This window comes from Centropristis striata, chromosome 3, assembly GCF_030273125.1.
Source record: "Centropristis striata isolate RG_2023a ecotype Rhode Island chromosome 3, C.striata_1.0, whole genome shotgun sequence".
Lineage (NCBI taxonomy): Eukaryota > Metazoa > Chordata > Actinopteri > Perciformes > Serranidae > Centropristis > Centropristis striata.
This window is the reverse complement of record NC_081519.1, coordinates 21,964,609-21,988,056: the sequence shown is the minus strand read 5'-3', so window position 1 is coordinate 21,988,056 and position 23,448 is coordinate 21,964,609. Positions and strand designations below refer to the sequence as shown.

Here is a 23,448-nt window from a genome sequence, read left to right as displayed (position 1 = left end):
TTTGATGTGAAGGAAATGGCCACCCTACCAGGCGGTCAGAGGTCAAAATACACTGTTGCATATGCCGGTTGTTAGCCGTGAGCTAACACTAGCTAACAGTTAAAGTTGTTTGAATCACACTAAACTGTGACTAACTGTTTTGAATAACTTTCTGTTGCTAAACGCATGCCGCTTTCAAAATAAGAGCACAGTGTGTTAACAGAATTGACCACAGAATTTACAAAAAGACTGTAAAAATAAGATGCCTTAAATAAAATATACAAGAACCCTTATTCTCCTTTGAAATAAATCTTGAAATAGGCAATGATTAAGTTCAGTGTATATGATGGATGGAATAGTGGAATTAGATCTGTGGGGGGGGGCACCAAATTTGGGCTTTTATGGAAAAAAAACACTGGCTGGCTGCTCCATGTCCTCGTGGAAAGCATGTTGACAGCAATTAAAAATGACACAGTATTGGATAACAAAGATTTTATAATACGGGATCTCCCGACTGTGAAAAATGTTATGTGAGGTGTTTGCTCTCATTTAGCTCTCAAAGTGCACAAGATTGATGCATTTTACTTTACAAGGAGATGTTTCTTTACCTGCTTGACTGTTTCGACTGAGACTCCAATCTTCCTCAGAAGTGTCATTACTAGTCCTTAAATTAAATTCAATATGGACGTGGACTTAAAATCATTGTTTTATTTTATGGCCTTGATACACCTGGCTTTTGGCCTTTGTGCCCTCAAAAAAGTGACAACATAAAAGGCCAAGTGGCCTTGCCTCTAAAATGACAAAATTCTAGGCCTGGCAGGTACTCAGACTTTTCAGACCCCCCCCCCCCAGCCAGGAACTTCTGCCATGGAGAAGTTTGTTCGGCAGTTCTACAGGACCAATTCAGCCAGAAGAATTAAATGTTCAAAAGGGGGCTGTGAATTGTGCATTGTGAATTGTGTGTAAATTACAACTAAAGCAAATTTAATCTATTTTGTGTTACCTATAGTAATGATAGTGGTCAAAATTATGTGAAATTGCACAGTTTTTGGTATAAAAAAAAAAAAGCTTTTTAAAAAAATGTAAGGCCGAGGAACGCTAAGCCCGCTGCTTCAGCTGCCCACCCCCCTAAAACCTCTAAAAACCCAGGGAAAACCCTGCTTGTATATTAAAAATATACTAAAAATCTGGATTAATCTGGTTAGTCACATTGGACTGCTATTATTTTGAATACTAAAGTATATATAGGTGTGTGTGTGTGTGTGTATATATATATATATATACGTGTGTGTGTGTGTGTGTGTACACATACATAGGCCTATGTACACTTATATTTATATACATCAAAGTGAATACATTTCATAAAATAATATATATAGATAAAATGTGAGACAAATCAATGACAAATATAAAATTCTTTAATGAGCGCTGCCGCTTTAAGACCTTCCCAACATGGCGGCGGGGACAGAACGGTAGCACCAGGAAGCAGGTCGCCCGTTGCGCCTGCGCAGTGCCGCTACCCGGGTCCTGTAAAGATGTCTGAGAGGCGGGGAGGGAGCGGAGCGGAGGACCCGAGCCCGGCGGACGGACCCACGACTCTCCCCTCTACACCAGCCAAGGTAAGGCCCGCATGCCCCGCAGCGCCGCTCTGACCGCACCTGTCAGCGGCGGAAGGTCCCGGGCTCCCGGTGGACCGGCCTCCCGCCGCTCAGAGCCCGCTGCCCGCAGAGAAACACAGAAACTAGCGCCGCGGAGGGAGCAGGGGCGGGGCCGCCATCTTGTCTGAGAAGTGGCGCCTAAACAGCAGCTGTCGCTCTGAGCAGCAGAGGGCCCAAGATGGCCGCTAATGACGGCTAATGTCAAGTTATAAACACAGGCCGGTCCCTGTCTGTGTTTTAACATCACTTTAAACCGGCTGGGCCCCGCTGCGGCCCCGCACCGTCAACCTCTGGCCGCTGGTCGGGGTGTTGTGTTGGTGTTCGGCTCCGGATCTTTGTGTCCCCCCTCCCCCTCCCTGTTTGTTTGGAAAGCCTGCCGTGCGCATGCGCGTCAGCTCAGCTCCGTTCTGCGTATGAGAAAGAAAAACATCAGGATTTAATAATAAAACTCACCGCAGAAACACACACGCTGCTATAATATATATACATATATATATATAAATAAATAAATATATATATGAATACAATACCTGCTGCTCGATTATAAACCTGACGTATTAAAGCTCCGTTTACCGCCAATCACACGGTCTGTGATACATAAACAGATTGCCGTTCACCTCCCTCCGGACACCACCGCAGCGACATATGAAAAATACAGTCTGTTAATACAGTCGCACAGTGTTTTAATACAGTATATAGTCTTAATAGAGTATACAGTCTGTTGATAGTCATACAGTGTTTTACTACAGCCGTACAGTGTTTTAATAACGTCAACCAGTCTGTTAATACAGTATACAGTCTGTTGATACAGTCATACAGTGTTTTAATACAGCCGTACAGTGTTTTAATGCAGTCAACCAGTCTGTTAATACAGTATACACTCTGTTAACACAGTATACATTCTGTTGATACAGTCGTACGGTGTTTTAATACAGTATACAGTCTTGATTCAGTATACAATCTAGGTACAGTATACACTATTGATACAGTTGTACAGTGTTTTAATACAGTATACAGTCTGTTAATACAGTCGTACAGTGTTTAAATACAGTCGTACAGTGTTTAAATAGTCGTACAGTATTTAAATACAGTCGTACATTGTTTTTATACAGTCGTACAGTGTTTTAATACAGTTGTACAGGGTTTTGATACAGTCATGTGGTGTATTGATACAGTCGTGCAGTGTTTTAATACAGTCTGTTAATACAGTAAACTGTCTGTTCATACATTATACAGTCTGTTGATACAGTATACAGTCTTAATACAGTAAACAGTGTTTTAATACAGTCGTACATTGTTTTTATACAATCTGTTGATACAGTATACAGTCTGTTAATAGTCTTAATACAGTATACAGGCTGTTAATACAGTATACAGTCGTACGGTGTTTTAATACAGTTGCCCAGTGTTTTAATACAGTTGTACAGTGTTTTAATACAGAATACCGTCTTAATGCAGTATACAATCTAAGTACAGTATGCAGTCTGTTGATACAGTTGTACAGTGTTTTAATACAGTATACAGTCTGTTAATACAGTTGTGCAGTGTTTTGTTACAGTATACAATCTGTTATTACAGTATACAGTGTTTTAATCCAGAATACAGTCTGTTAATACAGTCGTACAGTGTTTTAATACAGTCGTACAGTGTTTTAATACAGACATAGTGTTTTTATACAGTCAACCAGTCTGTTAATACAGTATAGTCTTAATACAGTATGCTTTCTGTTTATACAGTTGTACAGTGTTTTAATACAGCCGTACAGTGTTTTAATACAGTCACCCAGTCTGTTAATACAGTATAGTCTTAATACAGTATACAATCTAAGTACAGTATACCGTCTGTTGATGCAGTTGTACACTGTTTTAATACAGTATACAGTCTGTTAATACAGTCGAACAGTGTTTAAATGCAGTCGAACAGTGTTTAAATACAGTCAAACAGTGTTTAAATACAGTCGAACAGTGTTTAAATACAGTCGAACAGTGTTTAAATACAGTCGTACAGTGTTTAAATAGTCGTACAGTGTTTAAATACAGTCGTACAGTGTTTAAATACAGTTGTACAGTGTTTTGATACAGTCATGCTGTGTATAAATACAGTCATGCTGTGTATAAATACAGTCATGCTGTGTATAAATACAGTCGTACAGTCTATTAATACAGTCTTAATGCAGTATACAGTCTGTTAATACAGTATGCAGTCTGTTGATACAGTCGTACAGTGTTTTAACACAGTATACAGTCTTAATATAGTATACAGTGTTTTAATACAGTCTGTTAATACAGTATACAGTCTGTTAATACATTATACAGTCTGTTGATACAGTATAGTCTGTTAATACAATATACAGTCTTAGTATACAGTATGTTAGTATGCAGTCTGTTAAACAGTATACAGTCTGTTAATACATGCTGTTAATACATTCTGTTAATACAGTATACAGTGTTAATACAGTATACAGTCTGTTAATACAGTATACGATCTGTTAATACAGTTGTATGGTGTTTTAATACAGTTGTACAGTGTTTTAATACAGAATACAGTCTTAATACAGTATACGGTCTGTTAATACAGTTGTATGGTGTTTTAATACAGTTGTAGAGTCTGTAAAAAGTTTTCTCTGCCAGTGATTTATTTTGAAAGTGTAACTTCCTGTCCAGGCAGGTCGATGTCAGTTTGACGAGCAGCTGAGATGTCCAATGACAGCCAGGGATCGGTGAAGGGGGAGGCGGCCATGATGTCATCTCCCTCTGGTTCCGCCTCCTCTCAGGGACCGCCCCTTTCTCCGTCCACCACCTCCAAACCACCTGAGCTCCCAGGTACCTGTCTGTCCCTCACCTGTCTGTCACCTGTCTGTCCCCCACCTGTCTAGCCCTCACATGTGTCTGTCACCTGTGTCTGTCCCTACCTGTCTGTCTGCCTGTCCCTCACCTGTGTCTGTCACCTGTGACTGTCCCTACCTGTCTGTCTGCCTGTCCCTCACCTGTGTCTGTCACCTGTGACTGTCCCTACCTGTCTGTCTGCCTGTCCCTCACCTGTGTCTGTCACCTGTGACTGTCCCTACCTGTCTGTCTGCCTGTCCCTCACCTGTGTCTGTCACCTGTCTGTCCCTCACCTGTCTCTGTCACCTGTCCGTCTGTCCCTCACCTGTCTGTCCCTCCCGTGTCTGTCCCTCCCGTGTCTCTGTCACCTGTCTGTCCCTCACCTATCCCTCCACTGTCTCTGTCACCTGTCTGTCACCTGTCTGTCCCTCAACTGTCTCTGTCACCTGTCTCTGTCACCTCTCTATCCCTCACCTGTCTGTGTGTCCCTCACCTGATCTACCCCTCACCTGTCTATGTCACCTGTCTGTCTGTAGATGAGCTGGTGCAGGCTGGATGGTCTAAGTGCTGGTCTCGGAGGGAGAACCGACCGTATTATTTCAACAGATTCACCAATCAGAGCCTGTGGGAGGTCCCAGTGCTGGGCCAGCATGATGTCATCGTGAGTACTGTTTGTCTGTCTATCTGTCTGTCTGTCTGTCTGTCTGCCTGCCTCTCACCTGTCTTCCTCTCACCTGTCTTTTGCAGTCTGACCCTCTAGGCCTGAACGCGGCTCCAGCAGAGGGCGGAGACGGTAACCTTGGGAACGGTCAGAGGAAGAGGCGGAGCTCTGAGGAGCAGGGGGCGGGACCTAACAGCTTCAAGCGAGTAAAGGTTAGAATAATGTGGACAGACATCACCTGTATGAATGAATAAATAATTGATGTCGTCACTATGGCAACTGGTTTGTGCACGAGGGAGCTGTCAGTCACCTGTAGCCCGTAACCCTGTGACTCATTATTAATGTTTACTGAGGTCAGACTCAGCTGAGCACAACACACAACATTTTTTTCGACTTGTTTTGAGTTGCTCTTTTAGCGACTTTTCAGCCCCCCCTAGCGACTATTTTTCAAAAAAGCATCTAGCGACAAATCTAGCAACTTTTTCTGGTGTTACTTGAGACTTTCGGAGACTTGTTCTCCTCTTGAGCTGCCGACCCCCGCGGCTCGTTAAGAGGAGTGCTGGCACAGTCCTCCCGCAGCAGTCTCTGCCAGCTGCAGGATGTTAACCCCTTAGTGTCCAGTCTGCAAATCGCGCATGTGCGAAGTCGCTGCTGGCTGGTTTACAGTCAGTGCCCCTCATTTATCAAACGAGCGCAGAAACGAGCGCAGATCTGAGTGTATATTTCGTCTTACAACAGTGTTCACGTGGGATTTATCAAACACTCATATCTCTCCAATCACATTGTAAGAATGATCGGCTGTTGATAAATGTGGTGGCTCGAAACGAGCGTCATTTAAATACCGTGCCCTAATATATACCCGATTCAGAAGGCTCGCCTCCAGAGTTTACGACACCGAAGGACGCAATACGGCCAAAAAGAGGATTTTTTTTTCCCCCTCCTAAAGTCAACTTTATTAGTAAAGTGCACCGTTACAAATAACAACAGGGGCAATATAGACATATTACAGAAATACGCAGCGAATGAGGTTTATGAAATAAAAGTACTTATAGTTATAAACTCAAACAAGGTCAGTGAATATTTTACATTTGGAGCACGGACTTAAAAGTTTCCACAGCTTTTTGGTTGAAGGAGGAAAACAATGTTTTAATACAAAAATGAGTGGAATTTCTCAGAGGCAGAAAGTGAAACGCTGACGTCCAACAGCTGCAACACAACAGCAGCATAAAAAGTGAAAAGGAAGGAAATCAGTGCCGCTGTTCTGGCGAGGTTTGAGTAATTAATTTATACATCGTGATATATAAAGCCTAATAATCTATATAATATCCAAAAATTGCTATTATTGTGATGGAGATATATTATTCACTTCTTTACATTTACTAAGAATGATGTCCTAGTCAGAGGAGCTGGATAATGGTAAGCAGCAGAAGACAACAACATTTAATATCCTTGGCTAGTATTCTGTTTAAAGAATTTCACGATCGCCGTGTGTATTTATTTTGGATTATGTTTTAATGATACATTATGTAGTCTAAAAATGTTTTGCTTAGTCACCATTAAAAATCAAAACACCACAGAGTTTTATCGGCTCCAGACATCAATACTATAGTCTAAGATCGATTCTCCGACTCAGACGTGTGGACTGCACTCTGACTCAAATTTGCGTACATTATCTGAGAGCAAACGTGAGCTCTGATCGTACCCCCCGCTCGCGTCCAAATTGATAAATGCAGAGGCTTGTGTAGAAATTATCTTACGCCAACTCTACACTCACTTTCTGATGTAAGCTCGTTTGATAAATGAGTCTCTTTTGAGTCACTTTAGCCGGTCCCGAGACCGTATTAAGGAGGAGGGTTGAAATTGTATTTTTTTTGTCTTCTACACAACGTTATTCCTCTCTCCTACAGCGTCCATTACAAGTACATGCACATGGTCAATTGTGCAAATTAAGCGATGACGTCTTTGGCGACTTCTTGGACAGCCAATAGCTACTGTCCTTATTGAGGAGTGGGTACAGACAAAGCAGCACCACTGCTGAAAAAAATTCTAGTGTTGTTGTTATTATTATTGACCTGTTTGTTGTTGTGCAGGTGGAGCCCACCACGCCCATCTCTCCCAGCACCCCTGGGGTCAAACCCTGGAACTCCGTCCCCGAGGACAAACCAGCCCAGCCAGCCACGCCCACCACACCGAGCCCCGCCCCCGCCCCCTACAGACCGGCCGTGTGAGTGCGAGGCCCCGCCCCTCTGGTCAGCAACATTGGCATCTCTGATGGCGTTCTGCAGGTCTAACGGTGGTGTTGTTGTTTCAGGATCTACTGGGACCTGGACATCCAGACCAACGCCGTGATCCGGGAGCACGCCCCTGCCCACCACCTGCCACCCCACCCCGAAATCGAGCTGCAGAGAGCTCAGCTGGTCACCAAGCTGAGGCAGCACTACCACGAGCTGTGCCACCAGAGAGAAGGTAGGTGCTGCTCAGGGGGCTGGCACACCACGCTCGGCTGGCACGCCACTGCCGCGGTTGGTGCACTGCCACAGTTGGCGCACTGCCGGCGCCGGGGAACGATGTACCTAAAACTAACCTAACTGCCTGTCTTTCACCTGTCTGTCTGTCTGTCTGTCAGGTATTGACCCTCCCCGTGAGTCCTTTAACCGCTGGCTGCTGGAGAGGAAGGTGATTGATAAAGGTCAGGACCCTCTGCTGCCCAGCGACTGTGAGCCCGTCATCTCTCCGTCCATGTTCAGAGAGGTCATGAACGACATCCCCATCAGGTACAGGTGTCTCTGGACCCGGGGGGTCATGTCTGGTCCTGTATCGATCCTGTATTGATCCTGTATTGATCCTGTATCGATGTATTGATCTGTGTGTCTCAGGTTGTCACGTATAAAGTACAAAGAAGAAGCCCGGAAGTTGTTGTTTAAATACGCTGAAGCCGCCAAGAAGATGATCGACTCCAGGTAGTCACACCAATCACACCTGTCCTCTGACCTGTCCTCTGACCTGTCCTCTGACCTGTCCTCTGACCTCTGACTCTGACCTGTGCAGGAATGCAAGTCCTGAGAGCAGGAAGGTGGTGAAGTGGAACGCCGAGGACACAATGAGTTGGCTGCGTCGAGATCACTCTGCCAGCAAGGAGGACTACATGGTAACCTCTGACCCCTGACCTCTGCTGTTTAACGTTGGTTTCAGGTGTCAGGTACCTGAGCAGGTGAGTGATGCATTCCTGGGTAACTTTCGCTGTGTGCAGGACCGTTTGGAGCACCTGAGGCAGCAGTGCGGTCCTCACGTCACCGCCGTCGCCAAAGACTCTGTGGAGGGAATCTGCTCCAAGATCTACCAGCTGTCAGCAGAGTACAGCCGGCGGCTGAGACAGACGCACCTGAGCCTGCTGCAGGACCCGCCCACAGGTACACACACTCACCTGAGCCCCGCCCACAGGTACACACACTCACCTGTCCTGTGCAGTGGTGGAAGGAAATAATCAGATGATTTTACCGCAGTACTTTAAGTAGGTAAAAGTACTCATCATACAGATTGTTTTACATTATTTTTTATTATTTATTATTATTATTGATTTTTTTTTTTTTACTGCTGTCAGTTTAACTTATTAACCTTCTCTTGTGTGCAGAGGCGTGTGCATCCCCGCAGCAGTCCCGTCTGGTCTACTGCTACCCGGTGCGTCTGGCCGTCCCCTCGCCGCCGCTGCCTCGCGTCGAGCTGCACTTTGAGAACGACGTGGCCTGTCTACGCTTCAGAGGAGAGATGGTCAAGGTCAACAGAGGTCACTTCAGCAAACTGGTCAGTCCTCATCTGTCTGATTACTGAGAGACTGACAGGCAGGAGAGAGACAGACAGACAGACAGACAGACAGGCTTTCAAATATTCTATAAAAAAACCTAAAAAACAATAATGAATAAATGCTCAGTTTAACACGTCACAGAAGATCTCACAGCTGATTTAACATCTTCATCGTCTGTCTCTCTCTCTTCCTGTCTCTCTGTCTGTCTCTCCCTCTCCCTGCCTGCCTGTCTGTCTGCAGGAGCTGTTGTACAGGTACAGCTGTATAGACGACCCTCGCTTTGAGAAGTTCCTGCCCAGAGTGTGGTGCCTGCTGAAGAGATACCAGGTGAGCTGACTCGCGTGCTCTCTCCTGTCTTCACCTGCTCTCCATGTTCTCACCCGTCCTCACCTGCTCTCACCTGTCCTCACCTGCTCTCCATGCCGTTCTCACCTTGTGTTTCAGGTGATGTTTGGCAGCGGGGCTAATGAGGGGACGGGCCTGCAGGGGGCGCTGCCGGTGTCCGTGTTCGAGGCGCTGGTCCGACAGTTCGGAGTGTCCTTCGAATGTTTCGCCTCACCGCTCAACTGCTACTTCAAACAGTTCAGCTCCGCCTTCCCCGACACAGATGGGTTCTTTGGGTCCAGAGGGTGAGACATTGCCCGTCTGTCTGCACAGACTGATGTCAGTGTTTGTTTCTGTTAACCATTTGTGTGTGTGTGTGTGTTAGGCCCTTCCTGTCATTCTGTCCGGTCAGCGGCTCGTTTGAAGCGAATCCTCCGTTCTGTGAAGAGCTGATGGACGCCATGGTGACGCACTTCGAGGTCAGTCCAACAGGTTTTCTGTTAATATTATTAATCTGTCCTGAGGTTCTGTTCTAAGGTCCTGTCCTGAGGTCCAGTAAAGTGCCCAGATCACTGCTGCTGCACCAAACCGGACACTCTGATCATTGAAGCCTCCGGTGCTCTCCTAGAACCTGTAACCTGCACGCCACCATCCACACCGGGCGCCCTGTTTCCAGTTGTTCTGGTACCAGATTTTCTGATGCACCATTTGTTATGATGCACCAGGTCATCTGGTACCAGCTATTCTGATGCACCAGGTGTTCAGAGGCAGACTGTCCCCCCTGAAGGTTTCTCTGCGTTCCCAGCCAGAGACCCAGAAGGTCCAGTTCTCCGAGCTACAACAACGGCCGAGCCTTCACTAAGGCGAGCCTCTCACTCTTCAGGGGGACCTCAGGATCCGGAGAGACAAGCAGCTGGAATGAGTTTCCTCTGTCTGGACTCAGACATCCTGCTGATCAGGGTCCTCCTGCTAGAGGCCCCGAAGTACACCCAGAACCCTCAGAGATTATAGATCTCATCGGATCAGGATCCTGATGGGTTTAGGTCCAGCTGGTGAGATGCTGCAGGATGGACCCAGAACCCTCTGATGGACCCAGAACCCTCTGATGAGCAGAAGAAGAATCTGTCCTAAATCATTTGATTGAATGAGCATTAATATCTGTATTGGTGTATGCTGGTGTGTCCTGTGTGTCCTGATTGGTGTCTGTCCCCCTAGGACCTGCTCCAGAAGTCCTCTGAGCCTCTGTCCTTCATCGTCTTCGTCCCTGAGTGGCGTGACCCCGTGACCCCGGCTCTGACCCGCATGGAGGCCAGCCGCTTCCTCCGCCATCAGCTGAGCGTCCCCGCCTACGAACACGAGTACCGCTCCGGAAGCCAGCACCTCTGCAAGAGGTACCACAGTACTCACAGTACTCACAGTAATCACAGTACTACAGTACTATAGTACTCGTAGTAATAATAATAATACATCTGATCCATGAAGCTTTTAAAGACAAGAAACAAAAACATGAGTTTAGTACAAATACTACAGTACTGATACTGATGCTACAGTACTTGTTGTGTGTATTAGTACTACAGTATTATGTGTATTTTAGGGATGAGATGTACTACCGGGCGGTCCACGGGACAGCGGTGCTCTTCCTCCAGAACGACGCTGGTTTCGTGAAGTGGGCGCCGACGGCGGAGCGCCTGGCGGAGCTGACAGCGGCGTACCGCCCCTCCCCCTCCCGCCCCTCCTCCCTGTCCTCTCCAGGACCCGCCCCCGGAGACAGAGACTCTGCCCCCAAGGCCGCTGACAGGACACAGGGCGCCGTGATGTCACCCGGTGGCCACGACGACAACAACAACAACAATAATAACAGCAGCAGCAGCAGCAGTAGCAGTCCTCAGGACAAGACGGGCGCCGTCTAGAGGGATGGGGCTGTGTAGGAAGTGGGGCCTGTGTGACCACGCCCCCTCACCTGTATTTTAAAGTTTCTCTGTTTTCCAGCGTTAGTTTGTTTGATTGTCGTCTCGTCTCCACCAGCACCTGTAGCTTCTGTCACCCAATCACCTGCCAGCAGGGGGCGGGGCCAAGGGACATGCCCTCATATGAGCTCTTCTGATTGGTCGGTTGAACTCTGACATCACAGCGTCTGGAGCTGTTCTCTGACCAGGTGTGGCTGTGAGCTCCAGCAATAAAAACCTTTTCATTCACCTGTGATGTCATCTGTGATGTCACTGGAAGGCTTCTGATTGGTCCCCACACTGACAGGGCTCGTTGATTGGTTCACAAGGCAGCTATTGTTTCTATTGGACAGAATCAGGCCCCGCCTCCTTGGGACGGCCTGGCCAATCAGTGCATGTTCTTTCAGTCTGCGGTGTATTGTGGGAAACTGAGTATTCAGCCAACAGGAGGAGGCAGATCGTCTGCAGAGACGGGAGGCAGACTGGGACTGGGACTCAGGGCTGGGACTAAGGACTGCGACTCTGAACTGGGAATGGGACTCTGACTCGGGACTCTGACTTGTGACTGGGACTCTGACTCGAGACTGGGACTGGGACTCTATAATGGGGACTGGGACAGCGAGTTCCTGGATCAGTTCCTGGACCCCTGACCTGGTCCTGGAGCAGGTCCTGGACTGCTCGAGATGCTCCTCCGGGTATAAATGAGCTGTGAAGTGTGAGAAGTTAATTCACGTCTTTTGTTCGTGTCGTCACTTTTCTTTAACATTTTCTTGTTAATAAGAAACTTATTAAAAATATTCCATATTTTTCAAAAGAAAATATTTAATTTTTTTCTGGAAACTTTACATCTTTGTCTCTGAAGTCTTTTTAAAAGTTTTAGTCTGAATGTGTTTGATGCTCTAATATTGTAAAACACAAACTTTTCATCAGGTTCACGAACAGAAACGTAAAATAAAACCTCCACTTTGTAACCCGACACCAGCGGGCGGTCTGCTCCCTGATTGGCTGATGAGTCGTCCTATCAGACGCCTGTCTCTTTGTGACATCACTTGTGTAGATACTGTACAGTTGAACTGAATGAAGTCTTGATGTTATTTTCCTCATCTGCTGTTAAATCGATTGAAAAACAAAACGAATTGTTCTTTTTTTATTTGATTTAATTTAACATTTTTTAAAAAGAGCTGGAGATGTGTTTTCTGTATGATACAGCTTCTGAAGTTTGTTTTAAACTAAACCAAAGTGTTATTAAGAGGATCTATATCTTGTATGTAAAGTAGATTGTGTATGCATCAGGGTCCTTGGATCTTTTGGTTGCTTGGATTTTCGGTTCACAAAAGGATAGTAAAAAACAAATGAGTGGTCATTAGATTTTCATTTTAAAATACAAACATTTAAATGTAAATCCAAGGCTTTTTGATTCATCAGGGTCAGAAGGGGATGGACTATATTCAAAACATGATTTGATTTTGTTTTCTAGTTATAATAATAATTGAAACCAAAACATCGCCAAGCAGCCAGCACACTTCAGATCCTGAGACTCTTACCTTGAAGGGGAGTGGACTCTGGACTTCCTGTTTCAGTTTTCATTACACGACTTAGATGATCTAAACAAACTTACGTTTTGAGTGACATGCTTTTTCACTCAGACAACGAGAAAACAAATATACATTTTTTATTTGTGACTAAGATCTGAAAAGAGGAATTAACTTTATTTACAGACTATTCAAGCTTTTATTTTGTAAACTTCCTGTCGCAGAATATGAAGTAATGTGCGTTTTTTTTATTTAAATTTTTGTTACAACTAGTAAATGAAAATCAAATACATCTTCATCTGTCCATTTCAGACCCTGATGAAGTAAACAGCCTATTATTAATTATTATTATTATTACGCCTTGTGTTTTTAATTTTAGTGTTTGTATTTTGCATCGAACATCAAATGATCACTTGTTTTTATTTTTAAATATCCTTTTTTGAAAGTCAATTCCAATGACCAACAGATCCTCTGACCCATCAGTAACCAGCAGAAACTCTCCATTATTTTTTATAATTCTCCGCTGTTCTTCATTTACTTAGTTTTAAAAAAAATGTTTTTTCTTACTTTGGCTTTAGTTGTGCATGAAACCTTCTGGACTCTAAATGATGTTAGTAACCTCAATGTGTTTTTTCAGTCGAGTCTTCTCTCTGTGCGGCGCTGTGGCGACGACTCGCATCACGTTTAGTTAAAATGAAACGTTATTTAAGATCTTCAGGTTTTAATTAACGTCTCATAATGTCATAATTACAGGACGTTCAACTGAAAACACTGTTTGAAGCGACCTTTTTCTGTGACTTCACAGCAGCGCCGTACATAGACGGAGACTCGGCCATGTTTGTAGTTTGTGGTGGGTCCTCACAGCTGGAGAATGTAAATACAGTCTGTCCTTCATCTGCTGCAGACACACTGCAGCTTCACCTCCCAGTAAAAATATATCAACCAGTCCAACCAGTCAAGTCTGTCCACACACACACACACACACACACACACTAATCATTCAATAAATAAATACAAAGTTTCTGGAAGTAAATAAAACAAATCATAATGAGAGAAAAAACATTTGTGTTCTTAAATTATTTTAATTTATTTTTATGTCAGTAATGAGTAATAAAGGTCTTGTAATTATGGAATAAATGTATTTAGATTATCTGATAATTAAGTCATTTAAAAACAACCTCAGATGACCAAAGTGCTGTACAGTTATTAAAATACAATAAAAATCAAATATAGTAATGAATAAAAATAATGAAAACAATAAAATACTTAAACCAATGAAACAAAATAGTAATAAAAACTCTAAAAACAGTGTTAGTTAAAAAGGAAATAAAAGGTTAAAAAAGCCAAGGATTCTTACCTAGTCTTAATTCAGATTCATATCTCCACATTAAATTCGCTGTTTTTATTATTTATATACATTATTATTATAAAAAACATCTTTGGATTCGGGGAGATAATGCTTTTATTCTGAAGGGACTGACCGGGAAACTGCTAGCTACCGGAAACGGAGAAACGTCCTGAAACAAATATCGGGAATCATTATCGATTATCGCTGACCAGCTGATCGGTAAACATCTGTCCGCCTCTTGGCGCTTGTTTCAGCGCGGTGACTCACCGAAACAACCGAAAACGAACCGGAAACCTCCGCAGATTAAACAGAGCCACTGTTCGCTTTAGCTGCTGTTAGCCTAGCCCGCAGAGGAGCCGTTAGCTCGGTCGGAACCGGACCGGTCAGCACCGTTTGGATCATGGGAGCCCATCGCAGCGAGGGAGGCCGGGACTGGCTGGAGCAGGACGGACCGGAGCCGCCGGAGCAGAGCCCGGTACGGCCCGGAGCTAACGGCTAGCACCGTTAGCTTAGCTAGCTGCAAGTCTTCATTTAAATCAGTAACTCAGTAAAATGTTTAACCCATAAGAACCCACGGTGACACGGGTGTAACAAACACTTTACATCTTCTAGAATCTCCCGTATTCAGCTTTATGCTTGACCTTAACTCATTAAATCCCTAAGCGACACATACTCAACACCCTTACCTTTTGGCCTAGGCTAAACTGCTGAAGATGCTTAATAGAGAACTGAGACAAATTGTTCAAACATGGTGCTGATTATACAAAAGTTTTGTTTGCCTTCAGCATGTTTTGTTTTTTAGCACCATGTATGTTTTCTCAAGTACATAAGTTTGTTTTTCAGTGTTCTACAGCTACAGTTGAGAAGCCGTCAAATGAGGCAGTGTTATTTATTTACACTTATTTATTTATTACTGATTTATTATTATTTTGCTACTTGAAAACAAATCTGAAATGGAATTTGTTGTCTAACAGAACTATTAATGTCACATTTTTTAATATGTTGTGGAGATGCAAAGAAAAAGGCAAATTTGTGTTTCTGTAAGCAGAAATGTGTCTACTTTATTCATTTTAAAATAAGAAATATCATAAACATGAATACCATAAACGCCCAATGTGACATATATGTCACATCACAGATCTTTGACATTTAGGGGTAGTATTTTTTTTAAAAACATCATAAATGTATTCTATGTGGTCCACTTGGTCTGTGATATATCCCCCATAATTTTCCTTTAAGGATTACTGGGTCTGGGTTCTTATGGGTTAAAATGTTTTAGTTTTAAATGTTAAAATGTTTAAACTGTTTTAGTGACTCTGAAGAATAAAAATATTAAACTGAAACTATTTTTTATCAAATGTTTCTTTTACCTGATAAAGTTAAATTATTTATTATTTTGTTATTGATCCATTAATCTGTCTGTCTGTGTCTCTCTCTTTCTGTCTCTGTCTCTTTTTCTCTCTGTCTGTCTGTCCGTCTCTCTGCCTCTCTCTCTCTCTATCTTTCTGTCTGTCTGTCCTTCTCTCTGCCTATCTGTCTGTAGAAGCCGTGGAACCTGATGATCAAACATCGTCAGATCCACAGACGAGGTCGCCGCTCACACATGACCGTCAGGTCAGAAACTGTTTCTACTCAAACTACACTGTGCTGATATGACACTGTTATTACACTGACATTGCATGGATATTGTACTGTTATTAAACTGATATTGCACTGGTATTTCACTGTTATTACTCTGCTATTGGCACTGGTTTGTAGCAGTTCATACTGTTGTCATTAACTGTGTGTGTGTGTGTGTGTGTGTGTGTAGTTACACTGATCCTCAGGTGTCCATGGACCTGTTGAGGGCAGTGCTTCAGCCCAGCTTCAATGATGACATCATGGCTGTGTTCAGGAAGTACCACAAGGTCAGAGGTCACACTTCGGGTGGGGCTGTAACCAGGTGTGAGCAGGTGTAACCGAGTGTCACCAGGTGTGAACAGGTGTCACCAGGTGTAACTATGTGTGAGCAGGTGTTACCAGGTGTCACCAGGTTTAACCAGATGTGAGCAGGTGTGAGCAGGTGTAACCAGGTGTGAACAGGTTTAACCAGGTGTGAGCAGGTGTCACCAGGTGTAACCAGGTGTGAGCAGGTGTAACCAGGTGTCATCAGGTGTAAGAAGTGTTACCAGGTTTAACCAGATGTGAGCAGGTGTCACCAGGTGTAGCCAAGTGTCACCAGGTGTGAGCAGGTGTTGCCGGGTGAACCCAGGTGTCACCAGGTGTAACCAGATCTGAGTAGGCGTTACCAGGTGTCACCAGGTGTAACAAGTGTCCCCCAGTGTGAGCAGGTGTAACCAGATGTGAGCAGGTGTCACCAGGTGTAACCAGGTGTGACCAGGTGTAACTAAATGACACCAGGTGTGAGCAGGTGTAACCAGGTGTCACCAGGTTTAACCATGTATGAGAAGGTGTAACCAGGTGTGAGCAAGTGTAACCAGGCGTAACCAAGTGACACCAGGTTTAACCAGGTGTGAGCAGGTGTCGCCAGGTGTGAGCAGGTGTAACCAGATGTGAGCAGGTGTCACCAGGTGTGAGCAGGTGTGAGCAGGTGTCACCAGGTGTTTCCATGTGTAACCAGGTGTCACCATGTGTGAGCAGTTGTAACCAGGTGTGTTTTTGTTGCAGTTCTTTGAGAAAGCAGCGGCAAACGTGAAAGAGAACGTTGGTGAGGACGTTCAGACCGATCAGCTGATCAGAGAGGCCTGCAGAAACGTTCTGGAACATGTGAGGTCACTTCCTGTCGGTCACATGACCTTTGACCTAAGCCGTCTGTCTGTCAGTGTGGTTATCATGGTTTCCTCTGATGTCATCACCAGGCCAAGCAGCTGTTTCCAGAGGCGGAGGTGAAGAGGGCGGGGTCAGAGGTCGCCATCAAGGTAAGAAGGGACCAATGAGAAGACAGATCATGATGTGACCTGGTTCTGGTTCTGACCTGTTGTTGTTCTCCAGAGGTCCAGACCTGCTGAGGAGGACTACAGCCAGAGAGGAAGCCCCCTGCTCAAGAAGGTAACTCACCTAGTTGCTCACCACAGGTAGACAGGTGACAGACTAACCTGTGGTCATTGTGTGTCCACAGAGAAGGACTCGTCCAGGTGTGTCCGCCGTCTCTGACCGACCTCACACCTTCTCCACGCAGTGAGTATGACATCATCATTATCCAAGTAGATCAGAACACCTGACTCACCTGTGAATCTCCTCCTCAGAGTGAAGCTCAAGTCTGACCCCATCAAGAGAGAAGGCCCAAAGGTGAGTCACCTGGTTAGTTAGCAGCAGAGCTAACAGTGCAAAGGACACTAGCATCTGTTATGGCTGATAGCATCTGTTACCTTGTAGCAGTGCTGTTAGCATCTGTTAGCTTGTAGCAGGCATGTTAGCATCTGTTAGCTTGTAGCAGTAGTGACCTGCTCTGTGTTTCAGTGGGAGCCGTCCAGACTGAACGAGAGCAGCACGTTTGTTCTCGGCTCCAGAGCCAACAAGTGAGTCAACAAGACGTAAACGACATCATCATGTAAACAACATGTAAACACAAGTAGAAATCATTACGTAAACAACATGTAAACAACATCATCACGTAAACAACATCATGTAAATAATCATCACGTGAACAATATCATCACGTAAACAACATGTACACAACATCATCATGTAAACATCATCACGTAAACAACATATAAGCAACATCATCACGTAAACAACATCATCACGTAAACATCACATAAACAACATCACGTAAACAAAATCACATAAACAACATCAACATAATGTTACGTGATATTTACATGAGTTAAACATTTAAAAACATGTAAACATGTCACTGTGATGTCACTGCAGGGCACTGGGGATGGGCGGGACCAGAGGACGCATCTACATCAAACATGCTGACCTGTTCAAGGTAAACAAACAGACTTTCACAGTAAACAAGTTGTTTTGTTCAGTTAAATGTAAACATGTTGACCAGGGGCCTCATGTATCAAAGAATGCATAGCTTTCATACTGAAAGATGGCATTCTCCCAAAACTAGAAAAGTACGTACGCAAACTCACCTCCACATGTATCAAACTGTGCTTACACCAGGTTCTGCGCCCATTTCCTTAATACAGTGTTTCCCACAGAACAGGTAGCAATTTGTGGTGCTCCACTGACACCGGTGGGGGAATCGAGTGTCACAATGTCATGGAGTCGGTCATCGGGTTTATGCAGCGGGTGGCGTTCAACACTTTCTGAAGCTGCCATTTGAAAAAACCTGTATCTATTGTTCTTCGGAGTCACCTGCTGAGACCATTATAAAGCTACAGAATTAGGAATTATTCAGCTCAATCATACTTCTTTAAAAGTATGTTCTTTAAGAGAAGACAACTAAAAACATTTTTACCAGAACCCTGCCTGGTTTCATTCCTCACCCCAACTAGTTCAATCTTAAGATCCTGTGACAGGAATGATTTGCACAAAACAACTTCAATTGGAGGTTTTTATTTCAAATAATTAACTGAAAATCTACCTCAACCAATAACCTGTTCTAACTTTTTGGGTAAAATAAAATAATGTAAAAATAAAATATATTAACACAAATAAAATAAAGAAAATAAAGAAACTACCTAAGGTACAAAGCGTGATTCAGATTCTTTTCAGGTTCTTATACTGTAGCCTATTTGGTGCACAGCTTGCATGCCCTATCAGAACACCTAATTTTTCTTGGCTTCCTGAAAAACAACTCAAGTGCTCTCATAAGGGACCTCCTTGGGTAGTAGCCTACAGTACAAGACCAAAAAAAACAACAACACAGCAAACAGCCACAGACAAATCAGAATTGAGAAGGCTACTTTACCCACTCTTGTTTTTTTAATTTAAAATCTACACCTATCTGTTTCCACCTCACCTGTTCTTTCAGCAGCTGCCTGTCTTACAGGAGCATTTTGTCTGCTGTGCTGCTCTATTTCTCTCTGAGCACCACTGTTTGATGCCTATAGAACATTTGAAATAAATTAACGTTTACTAGCTATTTGACTGTCAACATTATTTCAGACTGATACCTCCTCATGCTGCTTCTTGCCCTATTGACGAGGCCGTTTTAACCATGAAAAAAATATTTCAATAATCCTCTCATCTCGATTAAAGCAGGAAATATTCAGAAAAAGTACTGATAACAACAACAATAATATTAATAACAACTTAAAAATAGTGGTCTTTTCTTTTTTATTTGACTGTAGGGAATAGTAGTCTAACTCAAATATTAGGGCTGTATTTTAAGTCCTACATTCTTTAAATATATCACTTTGTGAACATTTCAAAAAAATTTAGGCGAGAAAGTAGCCATTTAGATCCCCAGTGCGTCATTAATTCTAAATACTAGCTGTTTACAATTTTGTTCGGACGAAGTCAGCGCTACTCAAGCTAGCCGGCGTGAGCAACGCACTTCCGGTTTACATTCACAAAAATAAAACGCCCGTTGCCCTTTAAAAAGATTTGTGCTTTTACTTTGAAAACAAGAAGCGAACCTACCCTCGATGTAGCTAGCTTGAAGCAGCTGTTTTGACGGCTCTCGTTCTGTTAACGGCATTTGCAGCAACCATTCAATATGCCTTAACATTACTGGAGAGTCTTGCCAGCTCTGGGATCGGTGTGTGGTGTTTTCTGTGCCTAGGCTAACGTTATAGACCCCAAAGCAACGCTGTTCTTCTGTCCAACCATGTTTTTTTTAATCCCCTAGAGAGGGAAAAAAAACAGAATCATTTTGTGGCGGTCGGTCTCCATTCTGTGGCAGTGCGCCACAGGGTGGTCTATGTATGGGAAACACTGTTGATACATCCCAACCAGCGTGGAACTGAGCGCACATGCACGAGCCACCAGCCACGCCCCGGCTCCTCCTGAAAATAAATACGCAGATGACATGCAAATGACTATAAATCGTCGGCATGCAAGCTGATTATCGAAAAAAAAGGCAAATCAACGTGCTGCCACTGCATGCAGGGTGGACGTGGTTATTTTCGAGTTGGAGGCAGGAAAATATGCTTTTTGGTGCCTCAGATCTGGGATCCGCAACAAGGTTTCACTGTGGCTGCAGCCGGATCAGAGACCCGCACCATGGCAGAAGGGTCCCTCCACACACACTCCTTCTAAACTCCACCACTGTTGATTTTTCAGATCGATAGAGCAGCCAGTGCGTAATGCATGCCAAAATCATTTTTGCACATCGGTTTATAAGCCACAATTAACTTGTTGTACCAATTAAACATCACATATGGGATCAGATATGCACAACATCTGATTTATTCTGAAAGGATTTCCCACACAAGTTTTTCTCTGGAGAGAGGGATCTGTGTGTCATGGATCGCTGTGCACCTGCAGCGGTAACATCTCCATGTTAAACCAAAGGGGAAACAATCGGCGATAGGGACTTTGACACAGTAATTGAGGCAGGTTATCTGTGAAAAATTTGTGCGCTCCATATTAATCAAAATCAGAAATACTTTATTGATTGAAATAGTGGAAATAGCAGAATATATAGACTTAAGAAAATATACAATCTTAAAAAACAGAGAGACTTCAACATACTGTCATTGCACAAGTAAGCAGCAGTATGCAGGTGAAATCTAAAATATAATAATAGATCAACAATAAAATCATCTATCCCCTCATATTTAAAACAGGTTATTGAGGGTGGAAAACGGGATTTTTCCTTTTTCCATTGCGCAGCGGTCCACACATTCTCAAGGCAAGTTCACTTTTCATACATGTGGCGTGTGCAGGAAAAACAGCGTATGCAATGTTTTTTGTGCGTACGCAGCATTGATACACAAACATAAATACGGATGCCACGGTCAGCCGTCACACCTCGCCACTACGTATCAAATCTGATGTTTATAGTTATAATGTTTACAATCTGAAGTCAATAAGTGTGTGTGTGTGTGTGTGTGTGTGTGTGTGTGTGTGTGTGTGTGTCAGTATGCAGCAGATGCGAAGGATAAACAGTGGCTGGCAGAGAGACACCACATGAGAGCGACGGGTGGGAAGATGGTGAGGAAACTCTTTACAGACTGCACCTGAGCTCACCGCCCTACTGTCGGACTGAACCTGAACGCACTGCTTACTGTCGGACTGAACCTGAACGCACCGCCCTACTGTCAGACTGAACCTGAACGCACCGCCCTACTGTCAGACTGAACCTGAACGCACCGCCCTACTGTCAGACTGACCCTGAAAGAACCGCCCTACTGTCAGACTGATCCTGAATGCACCGCCCTACTGTCAGACTGACCCTGAACGCACCGCCCTACTGTCAGACTGAACCTGAACTCACCGCTCTACTGTCAGACTGAACCTGAACTCACCGCCCTACTGTCAGACTGAACCTGAACGCCCTACTGTCAGACTGCACCTGAACGTACCGCCCTACTGTCAGACTGATCCTGAACTCACCGCCCTACTGTCAGACTGAACCTGAACGCCCTACTGTCAGACTGCACCTGAACGTACCGCCCTACTGTCAGACTGAACCTGAACTCACCGCCCTACTGTCAGACTGAACCTGAACGCCCTACTGTCAGACTGCACCTGAACTCACCGCCCTACTGTCAGACTGAACCTGAACGCCCTACTGTCAGACTGCACCTGAACGTACCGCCCTACTGTCAGACTGATCCTGAACTCACCGCCCTACTGTCAGACTGAACCTGAACTCACCGCCCTACTGTCAGACTGAACCTGAACTCACCGCCCTACTGTCAGACTGAACCTGAACTCACCGCCCTACTGTCAGACTGAACCTGAACGCCCTACTGTCAGACTGCACCTGAACGTACCGCCCTACTGTCAGACTGATCCTGAACTCACCGCCCTACTGTCAGACTGAACCTGAACGCCCTACTGTCAGACTGCACCTGAACTCACCGCCCTACTGTCAGACTGAACCTGAACGCCCTACTGTCAGACTGCACCTGAACGTACCGCCCTACTGTCAGACTGATGTGTGTGTGTGTGTGTGTGTGATTTAAGGCCTACCTGCTGATCGAGGAGGACATACAGGATTTGTCTCGCAGTGACGAGTACAAGTGAGTCTCTGGTCACTACTGTCTCCATGGTAACCCTCACTTGACGTGGTTGCCATGGTAACCTGTGTGTGTGTGTGTGTGCAGGGACTGTCCTGACGTTAGGATGGACGAGCTGAAGCCGTTCTCTGTTCCTCTCTGGATGGTCGACAAGATGCAACGAGCCATGGAGGCTCAGAGAGACGCCGACCTCTGACCCCAACCCTCAGCCACATGAGCCAATCAGAGGGTGGATATTGATCATATTGCTTCTTTTGTTATTGTTGTTGCTGTTTTTAAATAAATAAAAAACAAACAAGTCCTGCAGGTTGTGACATTACACATTTTATTTACAAAAACAAACACTCAGACAGGAAGTGACATCATCAGGGGGTATGAAGTCACTCGATCCCTTCCTGTTTGTCTTTGATGGCGACTCTGAAGCGTTCCTCCAGCAGAGACAGCTCGCTGATGAGATCTGTGATGGTGTTGGTGAACGCTTCCTGTCAACAGAACACAGTCAGCAGGGGGTGATATATTTCCCAAAAACTATAAGGATAAACTGTAGTATTGTTGTATCGATATTGTTTTAGTTGTATAACGTGAAAAAGATGGGCGTCTCCGGTGGCATCCCTGGTAGAGTGCATACCATAGAGGCTTAGTCCTCGTGAGCAGGCAGCCCGGGTTAGAATCCGGCTCTGAGCCCTTTCCCACATGCCAAAAAAAAAAAAAAAAATGTGGAGAAGAAATATTAAAATACCCTAGATAAATAAAGCACTGGCAGGCACTGAGATAATCATTATGTATTATAATATTGCACTCTTCCTGTAAACAGAACACAGTCAGCTGGGGGGGGGCGTGTTACCTTGGGGCTATACTAATAATAATAATACCTTTATTTATATAGCAAATAAAAACATTGTTCACAAAGTACTTTGACAGAACAAGCATGAATAAAACTCAGGCAAAAATAAACCAGCAATGAAAAAAAAATACCACAAGTTAAAAAGATCCAGCATCACATGAATGCAAGTCTGTAAAAATGTGTTTTGAGAAGTGACTTAAAAGAATTCTGTGATTCAGCGAGCCTTAGGACCTAAGGCTGTATGGAAGAATTATCCTATCTTTATCAATATCTCTGAAATGCCCCTGACGTGCTTTAAAAGTGATCAGTAAAATCTTAAAATTTAGATCTATTCTAATACAAACAGGGAGCCAGTGAAGAGAAGCTTAAATCTGGGTTAAAACCAGTGAGAAGCCGAGCTGCTGCATGTTGAACCAGTTGGAGGTGAGAGTGATTTGTGGTT

At 44.3% G+C, this 23,448-nt stretch overlaps 2 protein-coding genes across 2 annotated transcripts; both read left to right on the top strand.

Moving 5' to 3' along the window:
- Window positions 1-1,434: 1,434 nt before the first annotated feature.
- On the top strand, window positions 1,435-13,674 carry pcif1 (phosphorylated CTD interacting factor 1). The gene is made up of 16 exons (XM_059329426.1): window positions 1,435-1,598; window positions 4,301-4,459; window positions 4,999-5,123; window positions 5,210-5,335; window positions 7,214-7,347; window positions 7,435-7,589; window positions 7,750-7,897; window positions 8,000-8,083; window positions 8,172-8,271; window positions 8,374-8,533; window positions 8,755-8,924; window positions 9,166-9,252; window positions 9,370-9,554; window positions 9,635-9,728; window positions 10,465-10,640; window positions 10,844-13,674. The coding sequence occupies exons 2-16, from the start codon at window positions 4,333-4,335 to the stop codon at window positions 11,157-11,159; spliced, it is 2,187 nt and encodes a 728-aa protein (XP_059185409.1). The 5' UTR covers window positions 1,435-1,598; window positions 4,301-4,332; the 3' UTR covers window positions 11,160-13,674.
- A 490-nt stretch (window positions 13,675-14,164) lies between these two features.
- On the top strand, window positions 14,165-22,461 carry LOC131969197 (deoxynucleotidyltransferase terminal-interacting protein 1). The gene is made up of 13 exons (XM_059330375.1): window positions 14,165-14,550; window positions 15,619-15,689; window positions 15,886-15,982; window positions 16,743-16,841; window positions 16,934-16,993; window positions 17,067-17,123; window positions 17,194-17,252; window positions 17,321-17,363; window positions 17,535-17,593; window positions 17,949-18,009; window positions 21,060-21,131; window positions 22,110-22,165; window positions 22,250-22,461. Exons 1-13 carry the CDS (start codon window positions 14,476-14,478, stop codon window positions 22,356-22,358), a joined length of 918 nt encoding a protein of 305 aa, XP_059186358.1. The 5' UTR covers window positions 14,165-14,475; the 3' UTR covers window positions 22,359-22,461.
- Window positions 22,462-23,448: the final 987 nt, after the last annotated feature.

What these genes read in the sequence shown, in the direction of transcription:
- pcif1 (XM_059329426.1), top strand. Translation starts at nt 4,333, where the DNA reads ATGTCCAATGACAGCCAGGGATCGGTGAAGGGGGAGGCGGCCATGATG. An exon ending in ATGAACGACATCCCCATCAG is followed by an intron (nt 7,898 to 7,999) that starts GTACAGGTGTCT and finishes TGTGTGTCTCAG; the next exon opens with GTTGTCACGTATAAAGTACA. An exon ending in AAGAAGATGATCGACTCCAG is followed by an intron (nt 8,084 to 8,171) that starts GTAGTCACACCA and finishes TGACCTGTGCAG; the next exon opens with GAATGCAAGTCCTGAGAGCA.
- LOC131969197 (XM_059330375.1), top strand. Translation starts at nt 14,476, where the DNA reads ATGGGAGCCCATCGCAGCGAGGGAGGCCGGGACTGGCTGGAGCAGGAC. An exon ending in AGCCGCCGGAGCAGAGCCCG is followed by an intron (nt 14,551 to 15,618) that starts GTACGGCCCGGA and finishes ATCTGTCTGTAG; the next exon opens with AAGCCGTGGAACCTGATGAT. An exon ending in GAGCGACGGGTGGGAAGATG is followed by an intron (nt 21,132 to 22,109) that starts GTGAGGAAACTC and finishes GTGTGATTTAAG; the next exon opens with GCCTACCTGCTGATCGAGGA.